General features: G+C 43.1%; 1 protein-coding gene across 2 annotated transcripts; it reads left to right on the top strand.

Annotated features, from left to right (window-relative positions):
- The first annotated feature begins 5,873 nt into the window (after nt 1-5,873).
- Nucleotides 5,874-24,202, top strand: KCNJ1 (potassium inwardly rectifying channel subfamily J member 1). Of its 2 annotated transcripts, none has more exons than XM_081036532.1 (2): nt 5,874-6,019; nt 21,757-24,202. In XM_081036532.1, the coding sequence occupies exon 2, from the start codon at nt 21,778-21,780 to the stop codon at nt 22,894-22,896; it is 1,119 nt and encodes a 372-aa protein (XP_080892658.1). In that variant the 5' UTR covers nt 5,874-6,019; nt 21,757-21,777; the 3' UTR covers nt 22,897-24,202. The 2 variants fall into 2 exon arrangements, with proteins under 2 accessions (XP_080892658.1, XP_080892657.1); XM_081036531.1 differs by lacking the exon at nt 5,874-6,019 and adding an exon at nt 19,487-19,561.
- The last annotated feature ends 1,839 nt before the right edge of the window (nt 24,203-26,041 follow it).

Raw genomic sequence — 26,041 nt, 5'->3', positions numbered from 1 at the left:
TTGAGTCGGATTCAGAGATAAGTCACAGAAATGGTCAGAGGGTCACTGAGAAAACTTCTGTGGAAGGCCAGACATTGCTAAAGAGTAAAGACACAGTCCCTACCCTGCAGAAGTTTCCATCTCACTGGGAGGACGAGCATGAACGACAGGCACATTGTACCTGATGGGTCTCTCTGACCCAGTCTGTTTCTTGGACAACCCCAGTGGAATGGAGTGGTTCAGGAGAGAAAGCTCATCTTTTCTTCCAACATTCCATCTCTTTAGATAGAGAAGAGAAAAGGAGTTCTGAGAGATCCTAACCCAATGCTTATGTAAACCAGGTCTGAGAATCCTTTGTCCAAATCCACTGTGTAAGAACTCAAGGTTTCCTTCCTTAGCCAGTGCAGATGCTCACCAATATTAAGGCCCAGACTGGATGAAGCCCTCTGGAGAAAAAGGGTAGCCAAGAAGTGGAGAAAAGTGTGTACAGGATTTGGATTTTATTCCCTTTTTATTAAACATATGTTTCTTTGGCTGGGTGTTTTGCAGCCTATGGTAGTGTTTGCAGATTTCGATTTCCACAAAGATGCTTCTTTAATTCTCTTGCGGCAGTAAGGGAAGGGGTGTGGAGAGGGAGCGGAAGTGACCCAGTCCAAGCTGGCACCTGGAGTGACATGACTGGGGAGATTGGTGCTCAGGGCGTGAAATAGGCCAGTTTCTTCCCACGGTCTGACTACAGGGACAGTGAAGTGAGGTTGGGAAACAGGTTGTCATTTGATCAGCTCGGCTGAGGGTTGTAGGCCAAAATTGCTGACATATGAAGGGGCTGGTTTTCTCAAACCTACAGATGACAGAATGACATAGAATCAAATCTCAGCCTAAGGATTTGGGCTGGATGTCAGGAAGAAGCTTGGTCTGTAGAGCTATTGAGAGGCACAGGTAGATTTCAGAGGGAAATGGACATAAACTTCTGGCCACGTTCCTTATAAAGTCATGGAACCTATGTCTATCTCTCTGGAAGGTGGTGTAGGGCCACTTGTCTACAGGAATGGCATGGCTTGGTGCTCTTGGAAGTCTTTCTCCACCGTCTTGGAAGGGGCTTATCATGAGCCCCTCACTCTTGGTCTTGTATTCTTTCACCATGGAGGTGAGTCCCCAGTGATTCCACTCTCTGTAGTGCCTCAAAGGAGGAGAAATATGTTTCTAATGACACACAGTTTAAGTGTGGACCAGAGAGAGCCACTTTGGGCTCCGTCTCCTGGGTAAGCCTTTCTTCAGGCTGCCTGGGTCTGCCTCATGAATGAGCCTTGCAGCTTCCTTTCTGCCTGAGGCTCCGGACTCCCCAGACCTGCTATAAACCTCAGGCAGCCAATAGTCAAGGCGTTTAGGCAGCCAATAGTCAAGGCGTTTCCTCTCCTCCTTTCCCTGCCCTGCCTTCTGCTTTGCCCAGCTGCTGCTCGAATCTCTTGCCTCTTCACTCCAACATGTTTCTTGTCCTGTTCTAAACCCTCTAGCAAACTTCTCTACATGGTGCCATCTCAACTGACCCCCAACCCCTAGCTGGGTCCCTGATCATCCGTCCTCAGGCACAAGCTGAGCTGAGGGAGTGCTGCCTCAGGAAGCAATCCTCTTTAATCCCCTCAGCTGCTGCTTGGAAGCTGGCGGTGCAGTAGGTCCTGTCTTTGCGTGCTTAGCCATGTGGGTGTGGGGGAGCCCCAGGGACTCTAACAGCCAGACCCCAGGCAGGCTAATTTGTAAACACAGATACAGTAAACGCCATCCACATATATTTATTTGGTGGCTAGAGACCAGATGCTGAGCCATTTCTAGGCCCTGTCTGTGACTGGTGATGAAGAGAAGACAGGACATCTGACAGAAGGATGCTGGTTTGGCTTCACACAGTTGACTGTCCCTGCCCCCAGTTAACAGAAGTCATCCTGGACATTGTGCATAGCATATCTTTGCTTTTCGAACGGTTGTAGGCAGGCTCCAGCAACGTAGCCCCCACATCCCGGAGAAGGAAATTACTGCACCAGGAGAGGGGCTGTGGATGGGCCCAGTCACACAAGTTGGTCAGTGGAGAGCTGGCTCATCTGGTTACCATGGGTCTTTCCTTGATATCACACCTGGGTTTCAGAGCCGCCCTCCCTCTCGCTATTCTGAGCAGCTCCAGATAAAGGTATATTCTTTCTGCGGTGCTTGTACCCTGCCATCTCCTCACCTGCAGTTAAGAGTCTCCAGGCTGTTGTGTCTCCAGGCCCCTTCTTGGTCAAGCTGATGTGGGCTATCCTTGCAGTGGCAGTGAGCTAATTTTCAATATTCCAATTGGTAATACCTTCACTTTTCTTTATAGAGAATTTTCTGGAATCCCTGACCTAGTAATAGCAAAGAGACTTCCCGAGTTCCTTAAGCCATCTCTGCTGCAAGTCATGACTGTTTAAAAATTCATTCGTTTCTACACTTACTCATTCCACACTATAAAGTCTGTGAAGTGTCGGGTACTTACTTGAGGCAGATATTGCTTCTATTTTATGTTGTCAATTACACGTGAATTCTTCACTGGAAACCTGCCTCAGCATCATATCGTCCTTTCAGTCAAAAAGTTCTTCCTTCTGTCTGACTGTTCCCTCTTGCTACAATCCCACCTCACTTTTATGCAGTTTGTCACTCATCCATCTGAATTCTCCCAGACTCTACATCATTTGATCTGCATGATGGCCCTGCGAGGTGGATATTAGTATTTTCATTTGACAGATGGGAAAACTGCGGCTGGATTTGTGCCCATCCCGGGGAGAGGCAGGCCTCCTTCCCGAGGTTTCCTGTCTATCTGAAATCCTACGACCCTGAGCAGCGCCCTCAGCAGGAGCCAGCGGGTACTGCTGTAGGTGGGGAGGGAAACCACCCACCCAGCCTGGCAGGCTTGTGAGGAGGCAGAGTCTGAGCTTGCCCCCAGCCTGCATAAGTACCTGTCCTCTCTCATCTTGGCATTGCTACCCCCACCGCCTTTGGCGCCCAGTGTCCTTCTACTTACCGACACTTTTCAAGGTCACCCTAGTTACTGTGGCTTTCTTCGCCCGTATCACAATCTATAATTACCGTGTTTATTTGGTTCTTTTTTATTATCTGTCTAGCTCTCTCTGCCTCCCTGAATATCAATCTTGTTAATGCTATATCCGCAGCTCCTAGCACAGAGCCCAGCATGTGACAGGCTCTCAATAACTATTTATTGACAGAAGGACAACAAGAAAAGAAAGAAGGAAACAGAATTGGGGGCCTGTTCTTTACCTAGGCTCCTGCTTTTCTGCCCCTATTTTAGATCAAATTCACCCATCTATGAGCCTTGTGTTAGAAGGATCCAGGAAGACTTGGGTTCCCATCCCAGCTCTGCCTCATAATAAGCTATTTATTTAACCTCTTTAAGCCTCAGTTCCCTCTTTTGTAAAACAGAGATCATTATACTTTCTTCACGAGATCACCGTGAAGACCAAATGGAATACTTTCTGCAAAGCCCCTACCCATTTCTGGCACGTGGAAGACATTCAATAAGTGTTTCTTCCTTTGCCCTTGTAGTAATTTCAATCCTTCAGCCCCAATGCCGTAAAGTAAAATCAAACCCCGCCATATGCCTCCAACCACATATGAGAGGTGATCTGCCTGGCTGGTATGAGGACCAAAGAGAACACACCACCAGCCTTCCATCTGGGCCAAAGAAAGTCTCATTGGAAGGGATGCATTTTAACGAGTTTCTTGCAATAATTAAACGGAAGCTGGCAACATCCACACCAGTTGAAATTACAGTCGACTGCATTCTAACTTTCCAGCTGTGTGAACTTGGATCAATAACTTGGCTTCCCTGATCTCTCGTTTCCTCCTCTATACAGTGGGAATAATAATGATGCTGTTTCTGTCAGAGCGTAGTTATAACCTTTGAGTTTGCACTCAAAGGTGGAGAGTGCTTGGAACATAGTGATATTCACAAACGTTAGTTATTGTTGACCCATAAAAAATTACCCTCGGATTAACTAGCTTCAATAAAACTTTGTGGCATATTCATTAATTGCCAGTTGCCTCCTTTCATCTTCAAATAACACTGAGTGAGATATACCCCCTTCCCATTTTCCATTCATTCATCAATTCACTAATTCAATAAACACTAACTGTAGCCAGTGTTAGCCATATGCTATAGTAACAATGACTAATTGTCAATAAAATATGGTGGTGTATTGTTGACTTATTCAACTACACTATCGCCCTGTCACCTATTAGTGTTGTTGGCATTTAGGAACTCACCACAGGTAGTTTTCACACCATCCCTGGACATTTATTTGGTTGTTAGTTGGTTGAGCAAGTAAAAAAATGTGTTCAGCTGCAACTTCTCTCTCTCTTTCTCAAGGTTTCGATTAACGTAGTGGGTGGTTGTGGCACTTACAGAGCTGAGGTTGGCTCAAATTAAACAAAATAAATATTAAATAAGTTGTGCTAAGTACTAAGAAGGAAAAGAAGTGGACGTTAAGAAAAATTTTTTATAGTAGGAACTTCACCCCAAGATGACTGCACCCAGGTGTGCTGCCCCAGTATGCCGGAGATGGGAGGTGTACCTCTCACACCTGCCCACTGGTCATGGGACCTGAACCCTTGCCACCAGCTCTTAGAAAAAGGATCGGGATTGGCGTCCATCACCAAGCCCTGTGCTCCAGCTGCCTCTGGATCTGGAAGGCTGGTCACGCTAACCTCAGAGGAAATTTAATTGGGCTGCTACAATTGGATCTTCATGGTCTAATCTAATCTCATAATTCTATGAGCAATCTTTTTCTTTCTGATCCTCAGCCTTTTGTCCCTTTTGTTTGTTTTTCTCTAGCAGCCAGATCAACAAAGACTTGTCCCTCTGGGCTTCATGTATGCAAAAATGCCCCATTTGCAGTCCCCTTTAAAACAGCCCAGAGCCCGCTGTCTTTCCTCTCCCAGAGGTTCTGGTGGGAAAGCCTTCTTGATGACTCAGGAGGATAGGGATAAGGTTGCAGAGAATGCCTTCCAAGGCCTGCCATCTCCCCAGGCAGGACTAAACTCCCTTCCCTGCATTTCCTCTGTAGCTTGTGAAGGCACTTCCGAGGTTGTCTTTGGATCTGGAGGGAGAGCCAGCTGCCACCGGCTCAAACCCAGACGTGAGAGTTAAAATTATTCCCCAAATGTCAGCTGAGCCTTTGGCTGTCTCTTCATCAGGGCTCCTCAGCCCAACTAAGCAAGGAAGGAAGCTGACGTTGTTGAGTTTTCCCTCTTCTGGACCCTCTGCTGGGTGTTCTGACACTGGATCCTGTTTCAGCGTTGTGAAACAGGTATTCTTATCTCCATTCGGATGGAGAACACTCAGGTTCAGAGAAGAAAAGCAATTTATCTTGTTGACAAATGGAAAGAGTGGAATTTAAAGCCAGGTCTATACTATTTTACAGCGCATCCCTCCTCTATCTTCAGGCACCTGTTAAACCCCATCTTGTCTTTGCCAACCCCAGTGCTAGAGCACAGACATCACCACCCTCCAGGTGCCAGGGAGCCAGCAGTTTGGTCAGTGCTAAAGCCAGTTATCCATCTTTTCGCAGTTCCTGGTGGTCTTCTTTCCAACTCCTCCATATGGCTCAGCGCAGCTCAGGGTGCCTTAGCAAGATGGACCATGCCAGATATAAAACACTATGGGGAAAAATCCCATCTCTAAAAAGTTATTGGGAGTATAGAAGGGTCAGGAAAATTACAATTTAGGTCTGGGCAGAGCAGCAAGACTGACACATCCAAAAAAAAAAAAAAGCAAGCAAACATAAACAACTCACATTGAGCTCCAGGGTCTTTATTGCTCATTAGCTTTTCTTACCGACTTTTCTTTTCTTGTTGTTTTCCAGGTTAATCGATTACATTGGGAAAACAGCTCTGTAGGAACACAGGCGGTCAGCTCAGTCACGCACCAGTCAGCAGCAGAGCTGGGACTCAAGTCAGACTCTGGAGCACGTGTTTTAAGCAGAGAGACAGCGGGGCGCCTGCACGCATTCCCCAGGTAGACTGTCTCGTTTCCTTCCAGAGGAAATAGTGCTCATAAGAGGACAGGGCTATACTTTAGTTTCTGCCCCCCAAACCATTAGTTATTTATGATCCTAAGTAAGATCCAGGTCTGGTCCTGATGGTGTGTCATCACACAGTCATTTTGACTTATGTTGATCCAGGTGAGTATTTTTTTAAGGTAGGCAACTGAAATTAAAGTAGAGGTGGCCTGGTGCATTCTTTCTTGCTCTTGATAATAATCCTTGTTCAGGAAGCACACAAGGAACACCCAGCCCTGCCTTTGAGAAAGGGGCCAACCTCTGGGAACACAGAATGAGTGGTTTCCTTTCATCCTGTGAGAGGCCCTGAATATGGAATCCACACTCTGCCCAGCTGTCACTCAAGGAAGCAATAAAGACCTGCCCCCCCATCCCAGTCATGCTTGAGTCCCTGCCTCTCTCCTTTGTGCGTGGGGCAGGAGGGAAGAAATGGTATGCGGGGATGTGGGGAAAGGAGGGGTTTGAAATGGTCCTGTGGGATTTTGGCTTATCTGTGAGGTAGTGTGGAGACTCCAGAGAGGCCTGTTTCAAAAAGAATTGGATTATTAATGTCACTGACTCCAGGAATAGAACAAGAGCTATGGACAAGGAACAAAATGCTAGAATAAAAAATAATTAAAATTTTAAAATGTACCGAGAGAAGGAGAGAGGGAGGACATGAAATTGAGCTCCCATGAGAGTTTGAGAGAGGATGAGTGAGTGTGAGAGGGTACAGGAGTCTGGGTCTGTGGTGCGGGGGGGGGGGGGGCCCAGGCTATGTTAAACCCCTCCCCCATCTCCAGGGTATCCCATCAGATGTGCCCAGTCTGTAGGCCTGCCATGCTTGGGGAAAATGCATACTTGGCTTCCAAGTACATGACTTTAGCCCAACCTACGGCCCTGGGAGGTGTGAGGGGCCAGTGGGCAGAGCTGAGATGGGGCTTCACCTGGAGCTGCCAGTTGTGCAAGGTTCTCAATCCTGTGGAGCTCAGGTGAGAGTGGATGGGTGGGAGGTTTCCATGCTCTGCTCATCTGCTCCACCTGGAATCTCTCCCATAGATGCCGGGAGATGTTTCTCCATGTGCTAGGAGAACTTCTGTTTAAGAGAGAGGATAAGTGGAAAAATGCTTTCTGTACCCCCAGGCATTTGTGACCAAGAAAATAATTTTGATGGTGGTGCCTCCAGAATCACAGTGACCATTTGCTGCAGGAGGGAGGTGACAAGTTCAGCTGAGGGCCCAGCCAGGGTTGTGCTTCTGGCTGGTGCTGGAGGAAGAAGTAGAAAGAGAAGAAGAAGAAATGATGAAGAGAGATGAGGATGGAAGGGCAGTTTGCTGAGTCCCTTCTAAGCAACAGGCACTAGGCATGTGTATTTTTTCTGTACCAGCTTGACTGAGATCTAATTCCCATGTCATACAATCCACCCATTTAAATGCACAATAATGGTTTTTTAGTATATTCACAAAGTTGTACAATAGGCATCATTACAATCAATATTAGTATATTTTCATCACCTCGAAAAGAAACATCATATCCATTAGCAGTCATTTCCCATTTCCCACGTCAACCCACATCCTGGCAACTACGAATCTAACTTTCTTTCTCTATAGATTTACCTATTATAGACATTTATATTAATGAAATAATACTACAGCTTGCTTTTTCAATTTAGCACATTTTCCAGGTTCTTCCACATTGAGCATGCATCAGTATTCTTTTTATGGTCAAATAATATTACATTGTATGTATATGCTATATTTTATTTTTGGTTCATCCATTGATTGACATTTGGGTAGTTTCCACTTTGGGGCTATTAGTGGGCAGATAATACTGCTATAAACATTTGTTTTTGTGTGAACATGAATATTTTCAATTTAATCCTCATAACAAACATTATCATCACCAATTTTTATGAAAAACTGCAGCTCAGAGAGGCTAAGTAACGTTTTTGAGTTGGAAAAGCTTCTTTTGATTAGATTATGATAGAAGGGCAAACAAGAGGAAATAAAGTGGAATTTAACTTTACCTTTTCCAGGTCGTTATACACACCATTGAGTAAAAAGAAACGAAAGGAATGAGAGAAAGTGCGTCAGCAGGTCTGCTGTAGGCTCCACTGGCCTCTCTCAGGAGCTGGGTCTCAGTGAGGTCTTATGTTTTCCCTGCCCTGGTGTGGCTCGAAGGTCTGGGACGTGACTCCTTGTCCTGCTTACCCTCTTCGTTTCAGTGGCAGACACGAGAATTTGTCAAGAGCAGTTCATGACAATTGCTGGAATAGCTCCTTGTGAAGAGCCAGGTGGGAAGTCTCTGCAGCAGTGTCCCCATTCTGAGAGGGCTTCCTAGGGTGGGTTCTGCCTGGTGTCAGGAAGTGCCCCCACCTCCCGAGAGAAGAATCCAGCTTGGGCCCAAGAGCAGTCTATGGCATGGAACAACAGGGTCACAGAGGCTGTTGGCTCTGCTTCCCTCTGCCTTCAGGGCTTTCCCAGAAAGTTCTTTGACATGGGAGGGGGGGTGACGTGCCGCCCCATTAATGCAACTGTGATGGCTCTGCAGAACGCAAGCCAAAGCTGGTAATCATTGACCCTCAGAAGCTCCCCAGAGCAGAGCAATAGAACCAACAAAACTAATCCACTGCCCCATAGTTTATCGTGAAGCCTTGCCCTTCTCAGAACCTTTCTGGGAAGTATGATGCTATTGCAGCCTGGACACTGGTGCAGAGAAGCCCAGAATTAAAGACATCACAGATAATGGCATGACTGCATCTTTCATTCAATGCACAGCTGGAACTTGAAGGAGAAATTGGAGCTGAAGGTGGAATTACTGCAGGTGTTAAAACTTGATCATTTTCCATGACTAGGTGTTGTCTAAGCTCTTTCTAGCCATCTGTAAGATTGAAATGAATGTTCCCATTTTTCAGATGAGAACATTGACACATTGAGAGGTTATGTAGTACTCAGTATTAGAGCTAGTATACCCACTTCTTAAATCCTGCCTGGTAGGCTACTTGATGGGGCTGTGACAGGGAAACTTCAAACATAAGCTAGATTGTGGGACCAGACGGCATCACACCCAGAATCCCTTCCAAACTCAAGAACCTGGTGTTCTGTGCCTGCTACTTTGCACGCCAATCAGAGCTGGGCTACACAGACACAAACACCTTTAGCCATGCGCACAGCATCATGAATACTAGTTTCCCAATGCCTACATTCAAAGCATTAGCTGAATTATTCCCCTATTTTATAAGTTGCCAAAGTTTGCAATTCTATATGTTTTCTTAAAAACAAAGTGTACTTGTTGCAGACGCACAGGGAAAACCATGTTCAGCGCCTTCAGTCCACATGGAATTCATTCATTTCTAGGCTGGAAAGACTGAATTGATATAACAACCCAAGCCACATAGAACTAGAAGGGTCGGACTAATACCAGGGTCTCTGCACACATAATAAATACAACTTTCTTTAAACATTTAAATTTTTTTTATTAATCTCTAGTGCCATTTGAGGTGGGTGGCTCAATAGATGAGATTTCAGAATTGTTTCATTGTGGATATATCCAGTTTTCAGAAAAACAAACTTTCCCCCAACACACAAACTTTTACAAGGTAAACAAGTGAGGGATAATTATTTTATTTGCAAAAACTATCCTTTACTTTATAAAATAATTCAGTAAAGAATTCCTTTAAATAGCTAACATCTTAGTGTAATATGACTTACTGTATACAAGCAATTTCTGTTCACATATCATCTTTTGAGAATACCATATATTGTTTTCAGTCTAAGATTATATATCTAGACATATACAATGATATTTTCAATGTAATGGAGTTATTTTAAAATGGGAATGAGAATAAAGACCATATGACTAGAAAAGTCATTGGATCATTGTGTTAATTTAATTTGCAGTCGTAAGTTCATCAGAAACTAGAATTCATCAGTTAAGAGAGCGACCCTGAGGAGGTCTGGCCTGAGTGCTCATAGAGATCTGGGAACTTGAGTTGGGGTCAGAATCCACTGGAGGCAGAACTCTCCCTTTTAACAATGCTTTCCTGCATGGAGGGGTCCCATCTGTTCCTGGGACAGACTGAAATATCACACAGGATTTGGTAGAAATATGTCCTCTCTCTCCAGACAGCAGCTATGTTTGTTGTTTTTTACTAGGTATTTTCCCTACTATGCTTTCACCCCAGTCTGAGTCTTAACAAAGGCATTTTAGCAATTCCAAGCCCAACAAGGGAATTCCAAACCCTGTACCTCTTGTTCACCACTCCAAGTTTCATTCATCCGAGGTCAGACAATTAAATTCGCGAAATTGTTTCAAGGATGTTGCTAATCTTTTTTGTTATCAAAGGGATTATTTATTATAAATCTGTACCAACTGGACAAACATTTAACCAAGTTTACTATTTGGAAGTGCTGAAATGGCTGCGTGAAAAAGTGAGACGACCTGAACTTTTCGTCAACAATTCATGGCTCTTGCATCACGACAATGTACCAGCTCACATGGCACTGTCTATGATGGAGTTTTTAGCCAGTAAACAAAGAACTGTGTTGGAACACTCTCCCTACTCACCTGATCTGGCCCCCAGTGACTTCCTTCTTTACCAGAAGATAAAGGAAATATTGAAAGGAAGATATTTTTGATAACATTTAGGACATCAGGGGTAATATGATGACAGCTCTGAATTCCAGAAAAAAAATTCCAAAATTGCTTTGAAGGGTGGCCTAGGCGCTGGCATCAGTGCATAGCTTCCCAAGGGGAGTACTTCAAAGGTGACCATAGTGATATTCAGCAATGAGCTGTGTAGCACTTTTCCTAGAATGAGTTTGCAAATATAATTGTCAGACCTTGTGTATGAAGGTCTTGGAAAATCATCTCCTGTACCTCTTCAGACAGAGGTAAGTGTCTTGATGTTCACGTTGCCTTCTCAGTAAATGAGCCACTGGACAATCCAGGCTACAAGAAAGCTGATAAGGATTAGATTATGATGAGACCATGGCTACAAGGCCACTTGGTACAAGTGTCTGTCGATAATCCAATCATCCACCTATGTGAGTGCTCAGAGACCAAGCCCCACCGTTGGGAGTGGTGTTATGCTCCATTACCCTCTCCACAGCCCCTTCTGAAAATCAAGCACTCTGAAGCATTCACACCTTACTGTATTTATTTATTTATTTGACAATTATTTATTGAGCATCTACTCTTTGCCTGACAATGAGATAGGTGGGCACTGGAGATACAGTAGTGGAGGAGATGGATAGGATCACTGCCCCCAGACCAGCACACAAGCATGTCTGTAAGTTAAAATAACTGTAAATACTACAAATGAAAAGTAAATAATACAATAAAATATTGTGGAAGGGGAAACTTGACTTAAACGGGGAGCTCTCCTCTCTTTGAGAAACTGACGTTTAAGTTTCTTTTTGAGAAATGACATTTAAGATGAAACAAGAAGTCAGCCTGGAGGGGAGAGTAGAGGGCCAGGGTTCCCAGCACGGGAAATAGCATGTGGGGCAGGCTCAGAAATGTTGAGCCACTCGCCCAGGTTTCTATAGTTGGTATGAGGCAAAGCTGGGCCAATGTGTGTCTTTTCGTCTCTGTAGCCCCAGTCTGTTGCCTAGGCATGACTTCGCCACTCAATAAACACTGCTGAGCTGACTGCCTCCAGGCCAGGATGCTTTGCCCTCTGCTAGAGCAGTGAGTACCCAGGGCTCAGCTCATCATCACTAGCAGATGCTCTTCGTCCACTGGGAGGAAGCTTCCCATCCTCCCACACTAGCCCTCATCACCACAACAAACCTCTGACTGTGGAAGATGCAGTAACTGCACCCGTTGATGTCTATAGATGTCTCCACATGGGAGATGTAATTCCCATAACTTCAGAACATTACCTACAAGGAACTAAAGCCAAGACAATCTCTAGAAGCTTCCAAAGTAAGTACAGTGGAAGATGCAGTAACTGCACCCGTCGATGTCTATAGATGTCTCCACATGGGAGATGTAATTCCCATAACTTCAGACCATTACCTACAAGGAGCTAAAGCCAAGACAATCTCTAGAAGCTTCCAAAGTAAGTACAGTGCTCAACAGAACATCTTCAGCTGCCTCCATAGCTGCTTCCTAATTACTTCGGCATGATGACCATTTCTTTTTTTTTCTTTTTTTTTTTTTTTGAGTTCCTGTTCACTTTATTAGTTTCAGGTGTACAAAACAAGGTAATACTTAGACGTTCATCATTTATATCCCTCATACTGTGAACCCCCCTCCCCCCATCCACTATCCCTCCGACCTCACACTGAACCATCACATTATATATATAAAATTATAGTTGGCATTCATTAATGTTTAGCTTCTGATGTACAATGCCATGATCAGGTATCCACAGTATCCCTGAGGTGGTCTCCCAAAAAGGACGCATGTCCATGATGACCATTTCTGAACTGTGCCTGGCATCAGGAGGCCCTTTCCGCGATCAGGGCCTGTGACCTTCTCCTCCAACATGTACCCTCAGATCTAATCCAGTCGATCCTGTGCCCTCTCCAGGGGGCCCCCACCCTCACTTTTCTCCGTGTTTTTGCTCAGGTTTTTCCTTGTCCCTGGAAACCTGTCTCCTCTCCATTAATCTAGACCCGCACTCTCCTTTCAGGTTCAGTATCTGAAAGAAGTCTGTCCTCTTGCCAACTCTTATCCTCGTAAGTGATCTCTATGTTAAGTAAGGAAATGTATGGCAAGTCACCATTCTTGGTGCACTGTAAGTAGGATCTGAATAAATGTTTGTCTTCCCTCTACATTGCTTATTAACTATTTTGAGTATGCCATAGGGCTTAAAAGCAAGACCTACTCAGTCAGGCAGACCTAGATTCTTCTAGATCTTTTTTCTCTTTTGCCTTTCTGCTTTGTGACCTTTGTCAAATTGCTTAACTTCTCTGAATGTCAGTTCCTCATAGGGTTATAGTGAGAATTAAATATGTTAATGCGTGTAAGAGATTTTGGACTTGTGTGGGAGCCACACAGTAGGCATTCGGGGAGAGGGTAATTTCAGAGCTCCAGAGGACACCATTTGCACTGTGCTCTAGGGGGCGCTGTTCACACAGACTGCAACTCTCTCCTGGAGCTGGGAGCGGGATACTGAAACTCTCCATGGCAGTTTTCGTTGCCATTTCACACTCTCCAGAGATTTTTCTCAGCCTTGGTCTTTCTCTTCATTTTGAACTATGCGTCTTCACTTTTGCCTTCGCTTACATTTTAAACCTGGCTCAATCCACTCACTCCCAATAAAGCGATGCCTTCACTTAGAAAAGTGCTGAACTCCTGAAGTTTGGAAGAGAAGAATTCTTAGAAAGTCTTTGGACTAGAAGTCTAGTCTGTGTCCGTGAGTTTCTCTTGTCCTCTAGGACTCTCCCACTCTGCTGTCACCACTCTTTATGGCCCCTATGTATGTGTTTGTTGTTCTCCAAAATGCTGAGACAGGCAGAGATGAAGTATCCCCTTTTGGTCCTTATTTGCATAGCTGAGACATGCTACACTTTCAAAATACTTTAAGAAACAATTATAAAGAACAATAAGAAAACGATATTGAAAATAAACACAGAATAAGCGTCAGCTTCCAAAGCGTAGGTTTCTGACTCCACAACAAATCCATGCTGCCACCAAAGGCTGGTGAGATCCTGTGGACACTGTTCTTGGGTCCAGCTTCACTAGCTCCCAAGCTGACTGGAATGGTGGGAACATCACGCCTCCTGACACTTCCCACCGGGACCCAAACCAGGTGACATGAAGAGATACAGGTCTTTGTGGTGAGAGTATAATTATCTCAGAATGACCTAGGGCCCTGGCAAACAAGTGAGCTAGATAGAATTGAAGACCTGAACTTGAAAATTTTAACTAATTTTAATGACTTTTTGTACTTAAATTTGGTTGTTTCCTTGATTCTTCACATCCTGATACAAAAGCAAACATATGTACAAAGTGTACATACGTTAGTGTGACTTTTGGAAGCAATGGAATTGAATTGGTTCTCACCAATTGGCTTGCATAATGGTTTTATGATCGTAGTTACACTTCCTCTTTTGTGTGCCCTCATGTCCTTTGTGGTGGCAATGCCTTCCGGTCAAAGAGCACCAGGAGCACCCCTGTAGGTGAAGAAGTTGGCTTTTTGTAGCTAGTGAGAACACACACCATGAAGAACCGTAGGGAGCCTCATTGGAGAGTGTTAGAAAGCACTTACATGGGATTTGGACTGGTTTTAGGTGATTTGGGGAATATTTAAGGAAACAGTACTTTGTTCTGGGTTCGATGTCAGGAAGTAGGGGGAATTCTATGATTGAGTATGTTAATAAACCTTATCTAGAAGGAGAGAAGACTGATCTGAGGCTACAGCTGTTATTTGTGAAGAAACAACGGTCACTCATCACAGCCAGGAAAGGGGGATATTTTGGTTGTTTCTGTGGTTTGGAATGTTCATGTTTTTGTCTGTTCAGCCATGATTATGAAGTGGCCTCGTCTGATATTGATGTTCTGTGAAATTGTGTTTGACCGGAGAACACCAAGACCTAGGGCCAGGCCGCTCTCTGACGTCGGGGCTGCTTTTCTCCTTTTCAGTGGGCATATGTATGTTGTCAGCAATACCATCAAATCCTAGTTAATGTGCATGGTGAGAGAGGACAGCATTGCCCCTGGGTACCACGGCCCTGGTTAGCCTTGCGTTTGATAATTCTCTCCCTGTTCTCACCTCTCCAAGATACGGCTTCTGCCCTAATCATAGACAAATCCTTCATAAAACACATTGGCAGTTCCCAGGTCTCCTCGTCTACACTGGAGGATGGGCTCTGCTGCCAGTATAGTTCATAGACAGTGATGAATTGTCACAACCATGGTCACTCTCTCTTAGAAGCCTTTTCCTTCATTTGGCTATCATCTCCAACACAGCCCATTAGACTCTGTGTATATGAGACCCCAAATGGCCTGGGTCAGCCACTCCTGGTTAAACTGCTGCTCAAGTTTCAATTTGCAAACGAATAGCAGTTGCTGCTATTTATTGCATTGAGTACTGTGTTTTAAGAACTTTATATATGCAGTTGCATTTAAAACATACTACAACCTTTGAAAATATATTATTACAATCATTTCATAGGTAAGGAAACTGAGGCTCGGTAAGGCTAAGTGGCTTGTTTAGGTCACCTGGCCATTAAATGACACAACTGTGGTTCAGATCCATGTCTGTGCTTACCCACGATGGAGTTCCTTCCACTCGGCCACACTGCCTTTGGTTGTGACCTGTGCCATGAACATCCTGGACCAGAACTCCCATCCTCTTTTGGTCCCTTTGCCTGGCACACCTCTGTAGCTATTCAGACAATGCTACTGGACCACAGATGCCTATAGAACACGGTGAGCCTTATGAGAACACCAAGACCCATAGACCTTGCAATTCCCTGGCTGTTGTTTCCATACTCTCTTCTCTGGAAGGAGCCAGGCACCCAGGAAGGCTTGTGCAGCATTCCCACCCTGGATATAAGACACATCTTTTATCCAGGACCTGTGTGGACACTCACCCCGAGGAAAAGGTGGGATAGTCCTAAAGTGCATTCCCCCATCTAGCCTGGAAGAGTCCTAAGGCTCCTTTACATGCCCATGAGGCCAGGAAAAATTGTTTCCACCAACCTTGCCAAGTTCTATTTGAGAACCCATGCTGACCCCAAGTGAGCTGCCTGATATTGTTGAAGACAGCACAAATCACTTCTCTAAGAATTACTGAACAAAAGACAAACAATGCCTTCTGTCTACAATAGGTTCCAGACGTGAAAGGGGTGGTCGGGGAGCTAGATGACTTGATGCTCCTCAGGGCTCTGAATGTTTGCAAATCCAGCTGGGTGGCTATCCTCCAGTAGCTTGAGACCATTTTCATAGAAAACAGGAAATCTTCTTAGTTAGGTGCATTTATTTTAGCTCCTTAGCAAAGGTGTGTTGAATAGTATAAGCTTGACATCGAGTCTGTTGGGTCTCCTCTTTGGTGGCTGCTTTAAAACCATGTTCTCAACCCTTTCAGGGAAGCAAACCTGCTGCACTGCAATTATTGAATTACTTACCTGAATTACTCACTTAAAACTTGAGAGCAGGGAGTGTTACCTTTTGGGTTTCTTGTCCTAGCACTCAGTACATAGGAGATGTTCAATAAATAGAGTGTTTGCTTGATTATATTGGTTAAGAAGGCAGAGACCATGTCCCATAATCCCATTTCATGCCTTGCTGTGGCAAGTCCTTAAGAAATGTGTGTTGATTCAATTGATTGTTCTGAAACAAAGCAGTACATTTTCATGGAAACTTGAATTTCTTCTCTATCACCATTGCAAAGGGACTACAGAAAATCATTTGACTTCTGCTCTACAGACCCCTAACTCGTATTTTATACCTCTAACATATAATGTTGACTCTCGGAAACATCACAAAGGGAACTTAGGCTGTGTATGAGTTGTGAGAGGTTTGACTAAAAGGCAGATGATAGTAAATGTATTTTTATCTATATGGAGAAATGATAGCCTTCATAATTCTGAAGAAGAGATAGATAATAAAAAGCAATGTCTCTTTGCCCTCCTCTCTCTGATACAGTGGTTGCTGAGTGTGCTGGGGTGGGAAGGAGGCAGTGTGGTAAGTATTATAGGAAACCCCCAATTCATAGTGGTGTATTGTCATGTGGATACCTGCAAAAGAACAGCCTCTGTACTGGTTTTTAAAATATCATCAATGAGTACAAACTGCACACACCTCACTTAAAATGGAGAGGGATTAGTGGACGTAGGTGTTGCATACAAATGAAGTGTGAATTTTTATGGCAAAAAGGAGATTCCAGAAGAAAATATGTTTGTTTTCAAGAACTTGAAGGGCTGTTAAATAGAGGAGACTTCAGACTTATTTAGAATTCTAATGAGTTGTCACTGAAGCAGAACTAGGCCAGTTTTCTTTCTACCAGTCTCTCCTCTAGGTCTACAACAAAATAACCTCACACGGCACACCAAGTGCTGAGGGCCATGGCCCTTGCTTGTCTTTCCAGCCCAGTGCCTCACCGAGGCCCCAAGCACTCTGTTATCTATTTCCCCAGCACTTCATTCAGCTCCTTCATGCTCTTTCTTCAGTTGCCCCTGTCGTTGTCACATACCCAGTAGTGCACTGTGGTTGGCATTACCACAGGAATGTCTTTTCTAAAATATTCCTATTAGAAAGAGAGCCACGTAAGTGACAACAAACTCATTGCTTTTATGCTTACGGGATCTGACAATTAAATTCACTAACTTGTTGCAACGATGTTGCTAAACATTTTTGCTATCAGAGGGATTGTTCATTATGAATTTGTACCAACTGGACCAACAGTTAACCAAGTTTACTGTTTGGAAGTGCTGAAAAGGCTGCGTGAAAAAGTGAGACGACCTGAACTTTTTGCCAACAATTCGTGACTCTCGTATCATGACAATGCACCAGCTCACATGGCACTGTCTGTGAGGGAGTTTTTAGCCAGTAGACAAAAAACTGTATTGGAACACCTTCCCTACTCACCTAATCAAGCCCCCAGTGACTTCTTTATTTACCAGAAGATAAAGGAAATATTGAAAGGAAGACATTTTGATGCCATTCAGTACATCAAGGGTAATATGACTACAGCTCTAATGGCCATTCCAGAAAAAGAGTTCCAAAATTGCTTTGAAGGGTGGACTAGGCACTGGCATCAGTGCATAGCTTCCCAAGGGGAGTACTTCAAAGGGGACCGTAGTGATATTCAGCAATGAGGTATGTAGTAATTTTTCTAGGATGAATTCCGAACTTAATTGTCCGACCTCGTTCATTGATTAATTTATTTATCATCGGTCAACAAATATTTATAGAGGTCCTATTAGGTGTGACTCTAATGCCACCTTCAGGCCTTAGCCTCAAGGGCACTTCTCTGCCTCTCAGATGAGGTGCTCTCTGGAACACTCCCTCTATTTCCTATGCTGGCCCTATCACGCAGCATTTGATTGTTTTTCAGCTCGTTTGCATCTCCCATCGCCACACTCAACTGGAAGCTTCCTCACTATGACAATGACTGCGTCCATTTGGTAAAGGACTGCTTCCCTGATGTCTCCCATGGTTCCCAGCACACACACTAGTATCAACACAGCAGTGTTGAATAATGATAGACATTCATGTACACATAAAGGCAATGAGTTTTCTGTCAGTTGCAGAGTTTTGGCTGAGGGTGGATACCCATTTAATAGATCTTTTGTAAAAGATGTGTCTTTGGGCACTATGCAAATCATACTACATTGTAATTGCCGATTTACTGAGCTCACTTCCTCATTCGACTGTGAGCAACTTGAGAACAGGAACAGAGTTCTATTTGTCTTTGAAATCCTACACAATAAGTATGTACTCAATATTTGGAAAGTTTACAAAAAGTTTATTTCCTGAGAAAAACAAAAAGTTTATAGAACAAGAATGTTGAATTCTTGAATAATTCACTTGCTTTGCCAGGCTAAGAATATCTTGGTAAACATTAGCTAATATACAGCCTTTTGTTTGCTATTAAGATTTACTGATTTCAATAGAAAGCAACCTAAAAACTGCAAGTTACATAACCCAGACACTAGGGCCAATCTCGAATCACCCAATAGTTCAGAAAAATACATATTGGCTCTGTCTGTGGTTGGAGTAAATGCCTTTGTCTAGGCAAAGTCAGATATGTGCTGTGTATAATGGGTCTGCTGTGTGAATAATGGGTTTGGTCAGAGGATGAATTTATCCTGTAGTCTTGCATTCTCTGGGTATAATTCTTCTCACACTTTGAATAAATAAATCAGCAAGATTGGCTAATCCAGTACATGTGAAAAGTACCTTCAGTGAATGCCAGATTTTATAAAATAAATCCAACAATAAAGGCTGCTTTTATATCTCAGTTTCTTACATAACAGGGACTGTTGTATAGAGAGATTAACATGGTATCTTGTTTCTTCCTGGTGTGATGTTACTTTCATCTTACAAATATGTATTTACCCATGCCTATATATTCACCTGTGTCTCAGTATCTCAGTGTGTTTCAGAGACTAGGCTGGGAGATTGATGATAACTAATTGGTTCTGGCGAAACGTTATTAGGCTTGACGTACGAGAAACAGCAAGAGAGCCATAGAGTGTGGCAAGGAGAGGAGAGAAATGCTGGAACACAATCTGTGCCTGCTGCCCAGGGACCTCAGCTGGTGGTTTGTCATGTCTTAGCATGACGGTATTCAAGCCATGTGAAGTTTGAAAAGATAAAATACATACCGAGGTTGGGGCTTGGTCTGAGAATAACCAATTGCCTTGGTTTAAACCACACAACTCGACTACCCAATGAAGTGTTTTCAAGCTAATACAAATTAGCATCAAGCCACTGACCAAAGACTAAAATATATTAAGCTGGGTCTAAAATCAGCCCACATACAGAAACCAACTCCCAATACCAGTTCCTTGCTTTTCCCAGACATGGATGCTTCAGGTCGGAATGTTTTTAGGATGTTGGTAAGTGCAGACCATCTGGGGAAAACATTATAAGCTGGTTTCTTTGGATTTGGCTCTTTGCTAAGCCAGCAGATAATATTTTATTAGTAATGTAGGCATGAAAACCCAAACTTATCCAGAGATAAGTCAGGGGGTAATTATGCACTCTACAGAAATATTCTTTATCTTCAAAAGTGAAATGAATTTAAGAGAGACTGAAGAAGAAGAGTAGTAGGGAAAAAAAACTCAGAAATTGGTGTGTTAGGAGCCATCTCTGAAATTATAATGTAATGACAAAGAGCATGTGCCTTCAATTGATAAGTGTTGGCTTTAGAATTTATTATTTTAGGTGAGGGCCACTCTATGAAGATCTTTTTCAACAGCGTGAGCTTCCACAAACTTGGGAAAGGGAGAAAGTCCCAGTGAATGTAAGCAAATTTAAAGGATGTGTGTGCAGAGAAAAGGGAGAGATTGGGAAAGGAGGAGACTCTTTCTTCCTCCATGAGCCTCCCTTGGGACCATCCCCTAATACTCTCTCGGGACTTGAGGTCAACGAGGGTTGGGTGGGATGAGAGCAGGACCCTCTGAATGTGTACACTGCTGTTTGCTCTGCTGGTAGCATATTCTTTCTTTTATGTCCTCAAAATTTTAAATCACCACAATTCTGCTTTTCTCTTCACCCCTTCTACTTGGTGTTAGTGTCTTGTGTTTTCACCTGGTTTAAGACTACGAGCAAGACACTGTGGAATATCAGTTTTGTTTAAAATTTATCACTAAGTTGGTTTCGCTTCCTAGTTTGTATGAATAAACACATTTTTGAAGGGGAATTTTGAAATCTATTTTAGAAACATATTTGCATTTAATTAAAAATACCACGAAGACATTGCTAACTGTGATGGGCACACCTTGGAGTGGTGGTAGTCTAGAGGAGGTGGTAGTCTCATGTTTAGACACCTGGGTTTCATCATTTTTGGCTGCTTGGGGGGGAAAAATTCCTTCACTTTTTTGCTGTAAAATGCAAGTCAAAATAAGGTTGTTAATAACAAACCATTGGTCAGATAGTATTTTGAAGAGCTGAAATCATTCACTGAATTATTCCATTTATGTTTTTATAAATAAATGCTAAGTGCCCATAGACTGTGCTAGCAGCTGGGATGTAGGATTAAATAAAACATGGTTATACCCTTATGGAGTATTATTTAAATCAGGACTCCTCAGTCCTTCAGCTTGGGAGCAGGGAAGGAAGTGTGAGATATTGATGGTGACCATCATACTATTTTGGGGGGGAGGGCGGGGATAAGGGGAGTGAATCTTGGCATACCATGGAGAGAGAGAGTAGGAACAGACTTGCAGACCAACTGAGAAAACTTCTGAGATCAAATGGTAGGATTTGACCAAAAGTATTGAAGAACTCTGTTGAAAAGGAAGTTGGCTAATAATTGTCTTAAAATGTGTCAGGGAAATTTAACGTTAGAATACAAAATTTCATAACTGAGATGCAGTTTGGTAGAGGTTCTTTTGGACTAAAAGCAGGGAACCTTATGCTCTAGTTTTCATCCTGCCACTGGTTAGGTACATGACTTTGAGTATGTCATTAAAATTTTCTGAGTCTCAGTTTCTTCATTTAATAAATAAGAGAATTGAATTGGATCAGGATTTCTCTTGATTTGTGAGTGCCAATAGCAGTACACAGATGATTTATGTAGTATATAGATGAGCGGGTTTTTTTCATAGTTATTTATTTTCATCTATTACAAAAAATGTAAACAGTGCATCAAGCTTCTGCTTTCACAACATTGCTTAACATAAGGCTAAATTTATTAAAGAAAAAGGGAGAGCTCATTTTAAGAATTATATCGAATAAATCATGCTATAGATTATAATGATTATCACAAACATTTTTAAGGTTGTGTGTGACTGTCTAAGATCAAGAAACACTGCATATATGCTATTTTAGGTTCCTAACATTTTTATCTCTTTGCAATTATTTTTCCTCTTTATATTTAAACAATATGTTCTTCTAGTGGAAAGTTTCTATTGAAAATAGTATTGGAGTATCCGGAATAAACTTGTCAGCTTGCCCAAATCATCAGTAACCCAGATTGTTTGGAATGATCTTTTTGTACATAGTTAGCTCTTTATGTGAGTCACCTAAGTCACTGCTGCTATAAACATATTTTTTCGTTTTGTTTTGTTTTTCTTTGATGTGTTTTCAGATCAAGGTGGTGACAGAAAGAATGTTCAAACATCTTCGGAAATGGTTCGTCACTCGCTTTTTTGGGCATTCTCGGCGAAGAGCAAGGCTGGTTTCCAAAGATGGAAGGTGCAATATAGAATTTGGCAATGTGGGGGAACAGTCGAGGTTTATATTCTTTGTGGATATTTGGACAACTGTGCTTGATCTCAAATGGAGATACAAGATGACCATCTTCATCACAGCCTTCTTGGGGAGTTGGTTCCTCTTTGGTCTCCTGTGGTACGCTGTAGCCTACATTCACAAAGATCTCCCTGAGTTCCATCCTTCTGTCAACCACACCCCTTGTGTGGAGAACATTAATGGCTTGACCTCAGCCTTTCTGTTTTCTCTGGAAACGCAAGTGACCATTGGATATGGATTCAGGTGTGTGACAGAACAATGTGGCACTGCCATTTTTCTGCTTATCTTCCAGTCTATACTTGGAGTCATTATCAATTCTTTCATGTGTGGTGCCATTTTAGCCAAGATCTCCAGACCCAAAAAACGTGCCAAAACCATTACATTCAGCAAGAATGCAGTGATCAGTAAACGGGGTGGGAAGCTTTGTCTCCTAATCCGAGTGGCTAATCTTAGGAAGAGCCTCCTTATTGGCAGTCACATATATGGAAAGCTTCTAAAGACCACAGTCACTCCTGAAGGAGAGACCATTATTTTGGACCAGATCAATATCAACTTTGTAGTTGATGCTGGGAATGAAAATTTATTCTTCATCTCCCCACTGACAATTTACCATGTTATTGATCACAGTAGCCCCTTCTTTCACATGGCAGCAGAAACCCTTTCCCAGCAGGACTTTGAATTAGTGGTGTTTTTAGATGGCACAGTGGAATCAACCAGTGCTACCTGCCAAGTTCGAACATCCTATGTCCCAGAAGAAGTGCTTTGGGGCTACCGTTTTGCTCCCATAGTATCTAAGACCAAGGAAGGGAAATACCGAGTAGATTTCCATAACTTTAGTAAGACAGTGGAAGTGGATACCCCTCACTGTGCCATGTGCCTTTACAATGAGAGAGATGCTAGAGCCAAGATGAAGAGAGGCTATGACAACCCCAACTTCGTCTTGTCGGAAGTCAACGAGACAGATGACACAAAAATGTAACAGTGGCTTTTCAACACAAGTAAAAGTTTCAAAGATAACTAGTGATTAGAGGCATTATGAAGCAATCGATAATTTGGGGATATGGAAGTAGGACTAAAGACTTCCAAGTCCACCAACACAATGCCCCTGAACTTTATAACCATGATCCTATGAGACCCATCGCTCTACAAAGCAAATGCATCAGAACGTGAAACGTATTAATAGGAAATTGGAATATGGAAGTTGTGGGAGCTTACTTGGAATCTTGAATATAATTATTTGAAATCATGCAATGTTGATAGGAACAGACAAAATCATCAAAAGTCTCATGGACAGACCAAATGAGATCTTTTTAAGAGTCTCCGTGCAGAAGTTATGAGCTTTACATAGGATCAAGGAAAAACTAAATTCTCACTTTGATTCTACTGACAAAAAAGAAGCCACTTTTGTTTTAACATTGGCTGTTATTAAAGAAAAAGTCTCCTGAGTTGGGGGAGATGAACCAATCAAAGACGGTAAGAAAAGACGGTTACACAAAGAACACCTGTGAGGCTCTGACCTTTTCGAGCCCTGGTTGTTGGAGCATCCAGTCAGTCTGGGTCACACAGTGTTTCTGAAGCAGCAAAGGGGAGGCTCAGTCCATGGACTCCACGTCTCTCCATACCCAGCATGGACAGGAGCATTGAGCCCAACCCGCTTCTTGGCGTAGCTACACCCTGCCACCTAAGTTGGGTTTTGGCCCAAATGATCTCATGTGGTATACTTAGACAGAAGCTAAATCACCACTTCGGCATCTCAATGAACACTTTCCTGCAGGGAAGAATGCTTTATTTGAAAATAGTGGTGATATTTCTTACAATTTGTATTAGATGGGATAGGGGGCTACAAATCTGTTAAAAGACTATCTTCTGATCTTCCAAGAAAGCGAACTTCAAAGAGGAGTTTGAAGGTATAAAGTCAGTTTAGAAGGAAAGGTACCTCTAGTGCTTCTGAGAAAAAACATTCCTTGTGTTTTCCTGCCTGGGATTTGTATTGAAAAGCTGTTTCTAAAAGAGATGTGTGAAAGAAAAAGAAATGGGATATGGCCCCACAGTGAGGACAGTGCTAAGTTTTCTTTTCTCTGAGGGCCAGCACCACGTCTTCCTAAAAGGGACCAGCATAATATAAGGACAGATCTTTAGAAGGTTTTTACTGTGAATATGTTGTTCAGTTCCCCACCTATTTTATTTTAAATGTATTCTGGAAAGGATGGTACTCAAAGCTGCTTAGGAATCAAAATGTTTTCCATATGTTGATTAATATATTAAATCTCTGAAACTGTGCACATACTTTCCAAAAGTGTCAGTTATTGCATATCAATTGTGACAGACCAACGGGTGGAAATCCTCTTGCTGAGGGTGGACTTTCTTCTGGGAGCAAAGTGAGGGGGGGGGAGGTGGCAAGCAGGACGCATATGTTGTCTTGACTCCAGCTTCCCCGGAAGGAAATGGCCTAGGCGGCAGGCATGCCCCTTCCTGTGCAGCTCCATCAAATAACTCCAGTGTGAGTCTTGGCACATAAAGTAGCAGCTGCCGGCAGTTGTCAGTAGGTATGGCTTTGTTTGCCTACACGCGGGGTTGAGTTTGTACAGATCCATCCACACAGCCTGGTCCTTCTGACCCAGACCAGTGGGAAGTCTGATAGGTTCAGGGTTACACACTTAGTCAGTGGCCATAACAGTGGACACAGCTGGCCCACATGGGAGACTACTTTATACTCATAGATGTGTTGGCATTGCAATTTATCCTACTGACAAAGTTAAAGGAAATCAGGTATCTCAAGGTTCAGGGAGCTAGACTTCTCTGCTGGCCCACTATTATGAGGGCTTACGACTCTGAAGTCCCTTTATAAACTGAAGGGGAAGTATGACGTGGGTTCTTCACATCAGCATACATGCCTTTTGGTGTGTTCTCCTCCTCATTAGCAGCACGCTTGGGGACTGCTGGAAGTGAAGTGATCGTAAACAATCTGTTTCTTTTGATTGTTGCTGAACAACAACTGGAATCTTTGTGACTGACATTTGTTTCTGGGTTATTACGTGGAAGCTTATCTGATTCTAAATATTCTTTTATAAGGATTAAGGCATTCTGGAGTCTCCTTTTGAATGTAAATTCTCACCAACTTTCTAGCAACCACTGACAGACATCAAAAAACCCTTAGGAAGTGAGGTCCTGCAGGTAATTGTTGAAAGTTTTAAGGGGTGGCTGGATCCCCAAAGCAGCATGAGAACCCTGGACATTTGGATAGAAGAGGTTACTAAGGGCATAGAAGTTCAGTGCGTAAAGAAAATAAATGGGAAAGAGAAGGTTCCAGAAAGCCAACTTGCCTATAGGTTAATGGCAGTGCTGAAGGCAGGCTTTTTATTGCAATATGCTACTATTGTTCCCAGTGGTACCTGACTGGGTACTGCTATTGCTATTGAAGTGCCATGTTATTACATTTACTGATTTACCCATTTTAAAAGGGATTCAACATTTCTTATTCAAGAAAAATTGTATCCCATTGTACACTATCATATTCAAAGTTTCCCTTGGTACTGATTCCCCTTGAATTGCCTAACTTATCTCTGTTGCTGTGGGGATTTTGACTTGGAGAGTCTGATCCTGGTTTATCTTTCTGGACTTAGCTTGGCTCAAGCTCCAATATTTAGAGTTAAGATTTGGGAAACTGTCTAACAATTGATTCCTCAAGAGAGAAAGGGTAAGGAAAAGATCCTCTCTTGGTTGCCAAATCTAAGTGAGATGATTGGAGTGTCTGTTTCCATGGCTAATGGGTGTGTAACAGGACAGCAAAGAACTTCCATGATGGATTGTGTGGACAGTTGAAGGGGCGCCTTCCTTGGAGATTTTTCATAAAAACGAGAGATGGGTCCACAACAGGGTGATTCTGTGACTAGCATGGGGAATCTTCCCCTATTTAGAACAGTCGGAAAACCTCTGAAGCAAAGTATGCAAATGAGCCCCTGGCCCTGCCCCTGGGCCGTTGTTGTCTGCCATTACAGGAAGTGTGTGTCAATCAAAGCTTGATAGGGGAGATAGAGCATTTTATTTTGGAAGCCAGAAGTTTGAGAACAATGACTGGAATTTCCTCTTTCTGTCCAGCAAGGGCTGTTTGTCACTGGGGAGAT

This window comes from Rhinolophus hipposideros (assembly GCF_964194185.1).
Source record: "Rhinolophus hipposideros genome assembly, chromosome: 24".
Classification (NCBI taxonomy): Eukaryota; Metazoa; Chordata; class Mammalia; order Chiroptera; family Rhinolophidae; genus Rhinolophus; species Rhinolophus hipposideros.
The sequence above is the reverse complement of the archived record's forward strand: the minus strand, read 5'-3'. Positions and strand labels throughout refer to the sequence as shown.

Excerpts from the sequence above, each read along its gene's own strand:
- KCNJ1 (XM_081036531.1), top strand. The coding sequence starts at position 19,526 with ATGGATGCTTCAGGTCGGAATGTTTTTAGGATGTTG. Across the intron at positions 19,562-21,756 it reads GGAATGTTTTTAGGATGTTG|ATCAAGGTGGTGACAGAAAG; the intron begins GTAAGTGCAGAC and ends ATGTGTTTTCAG.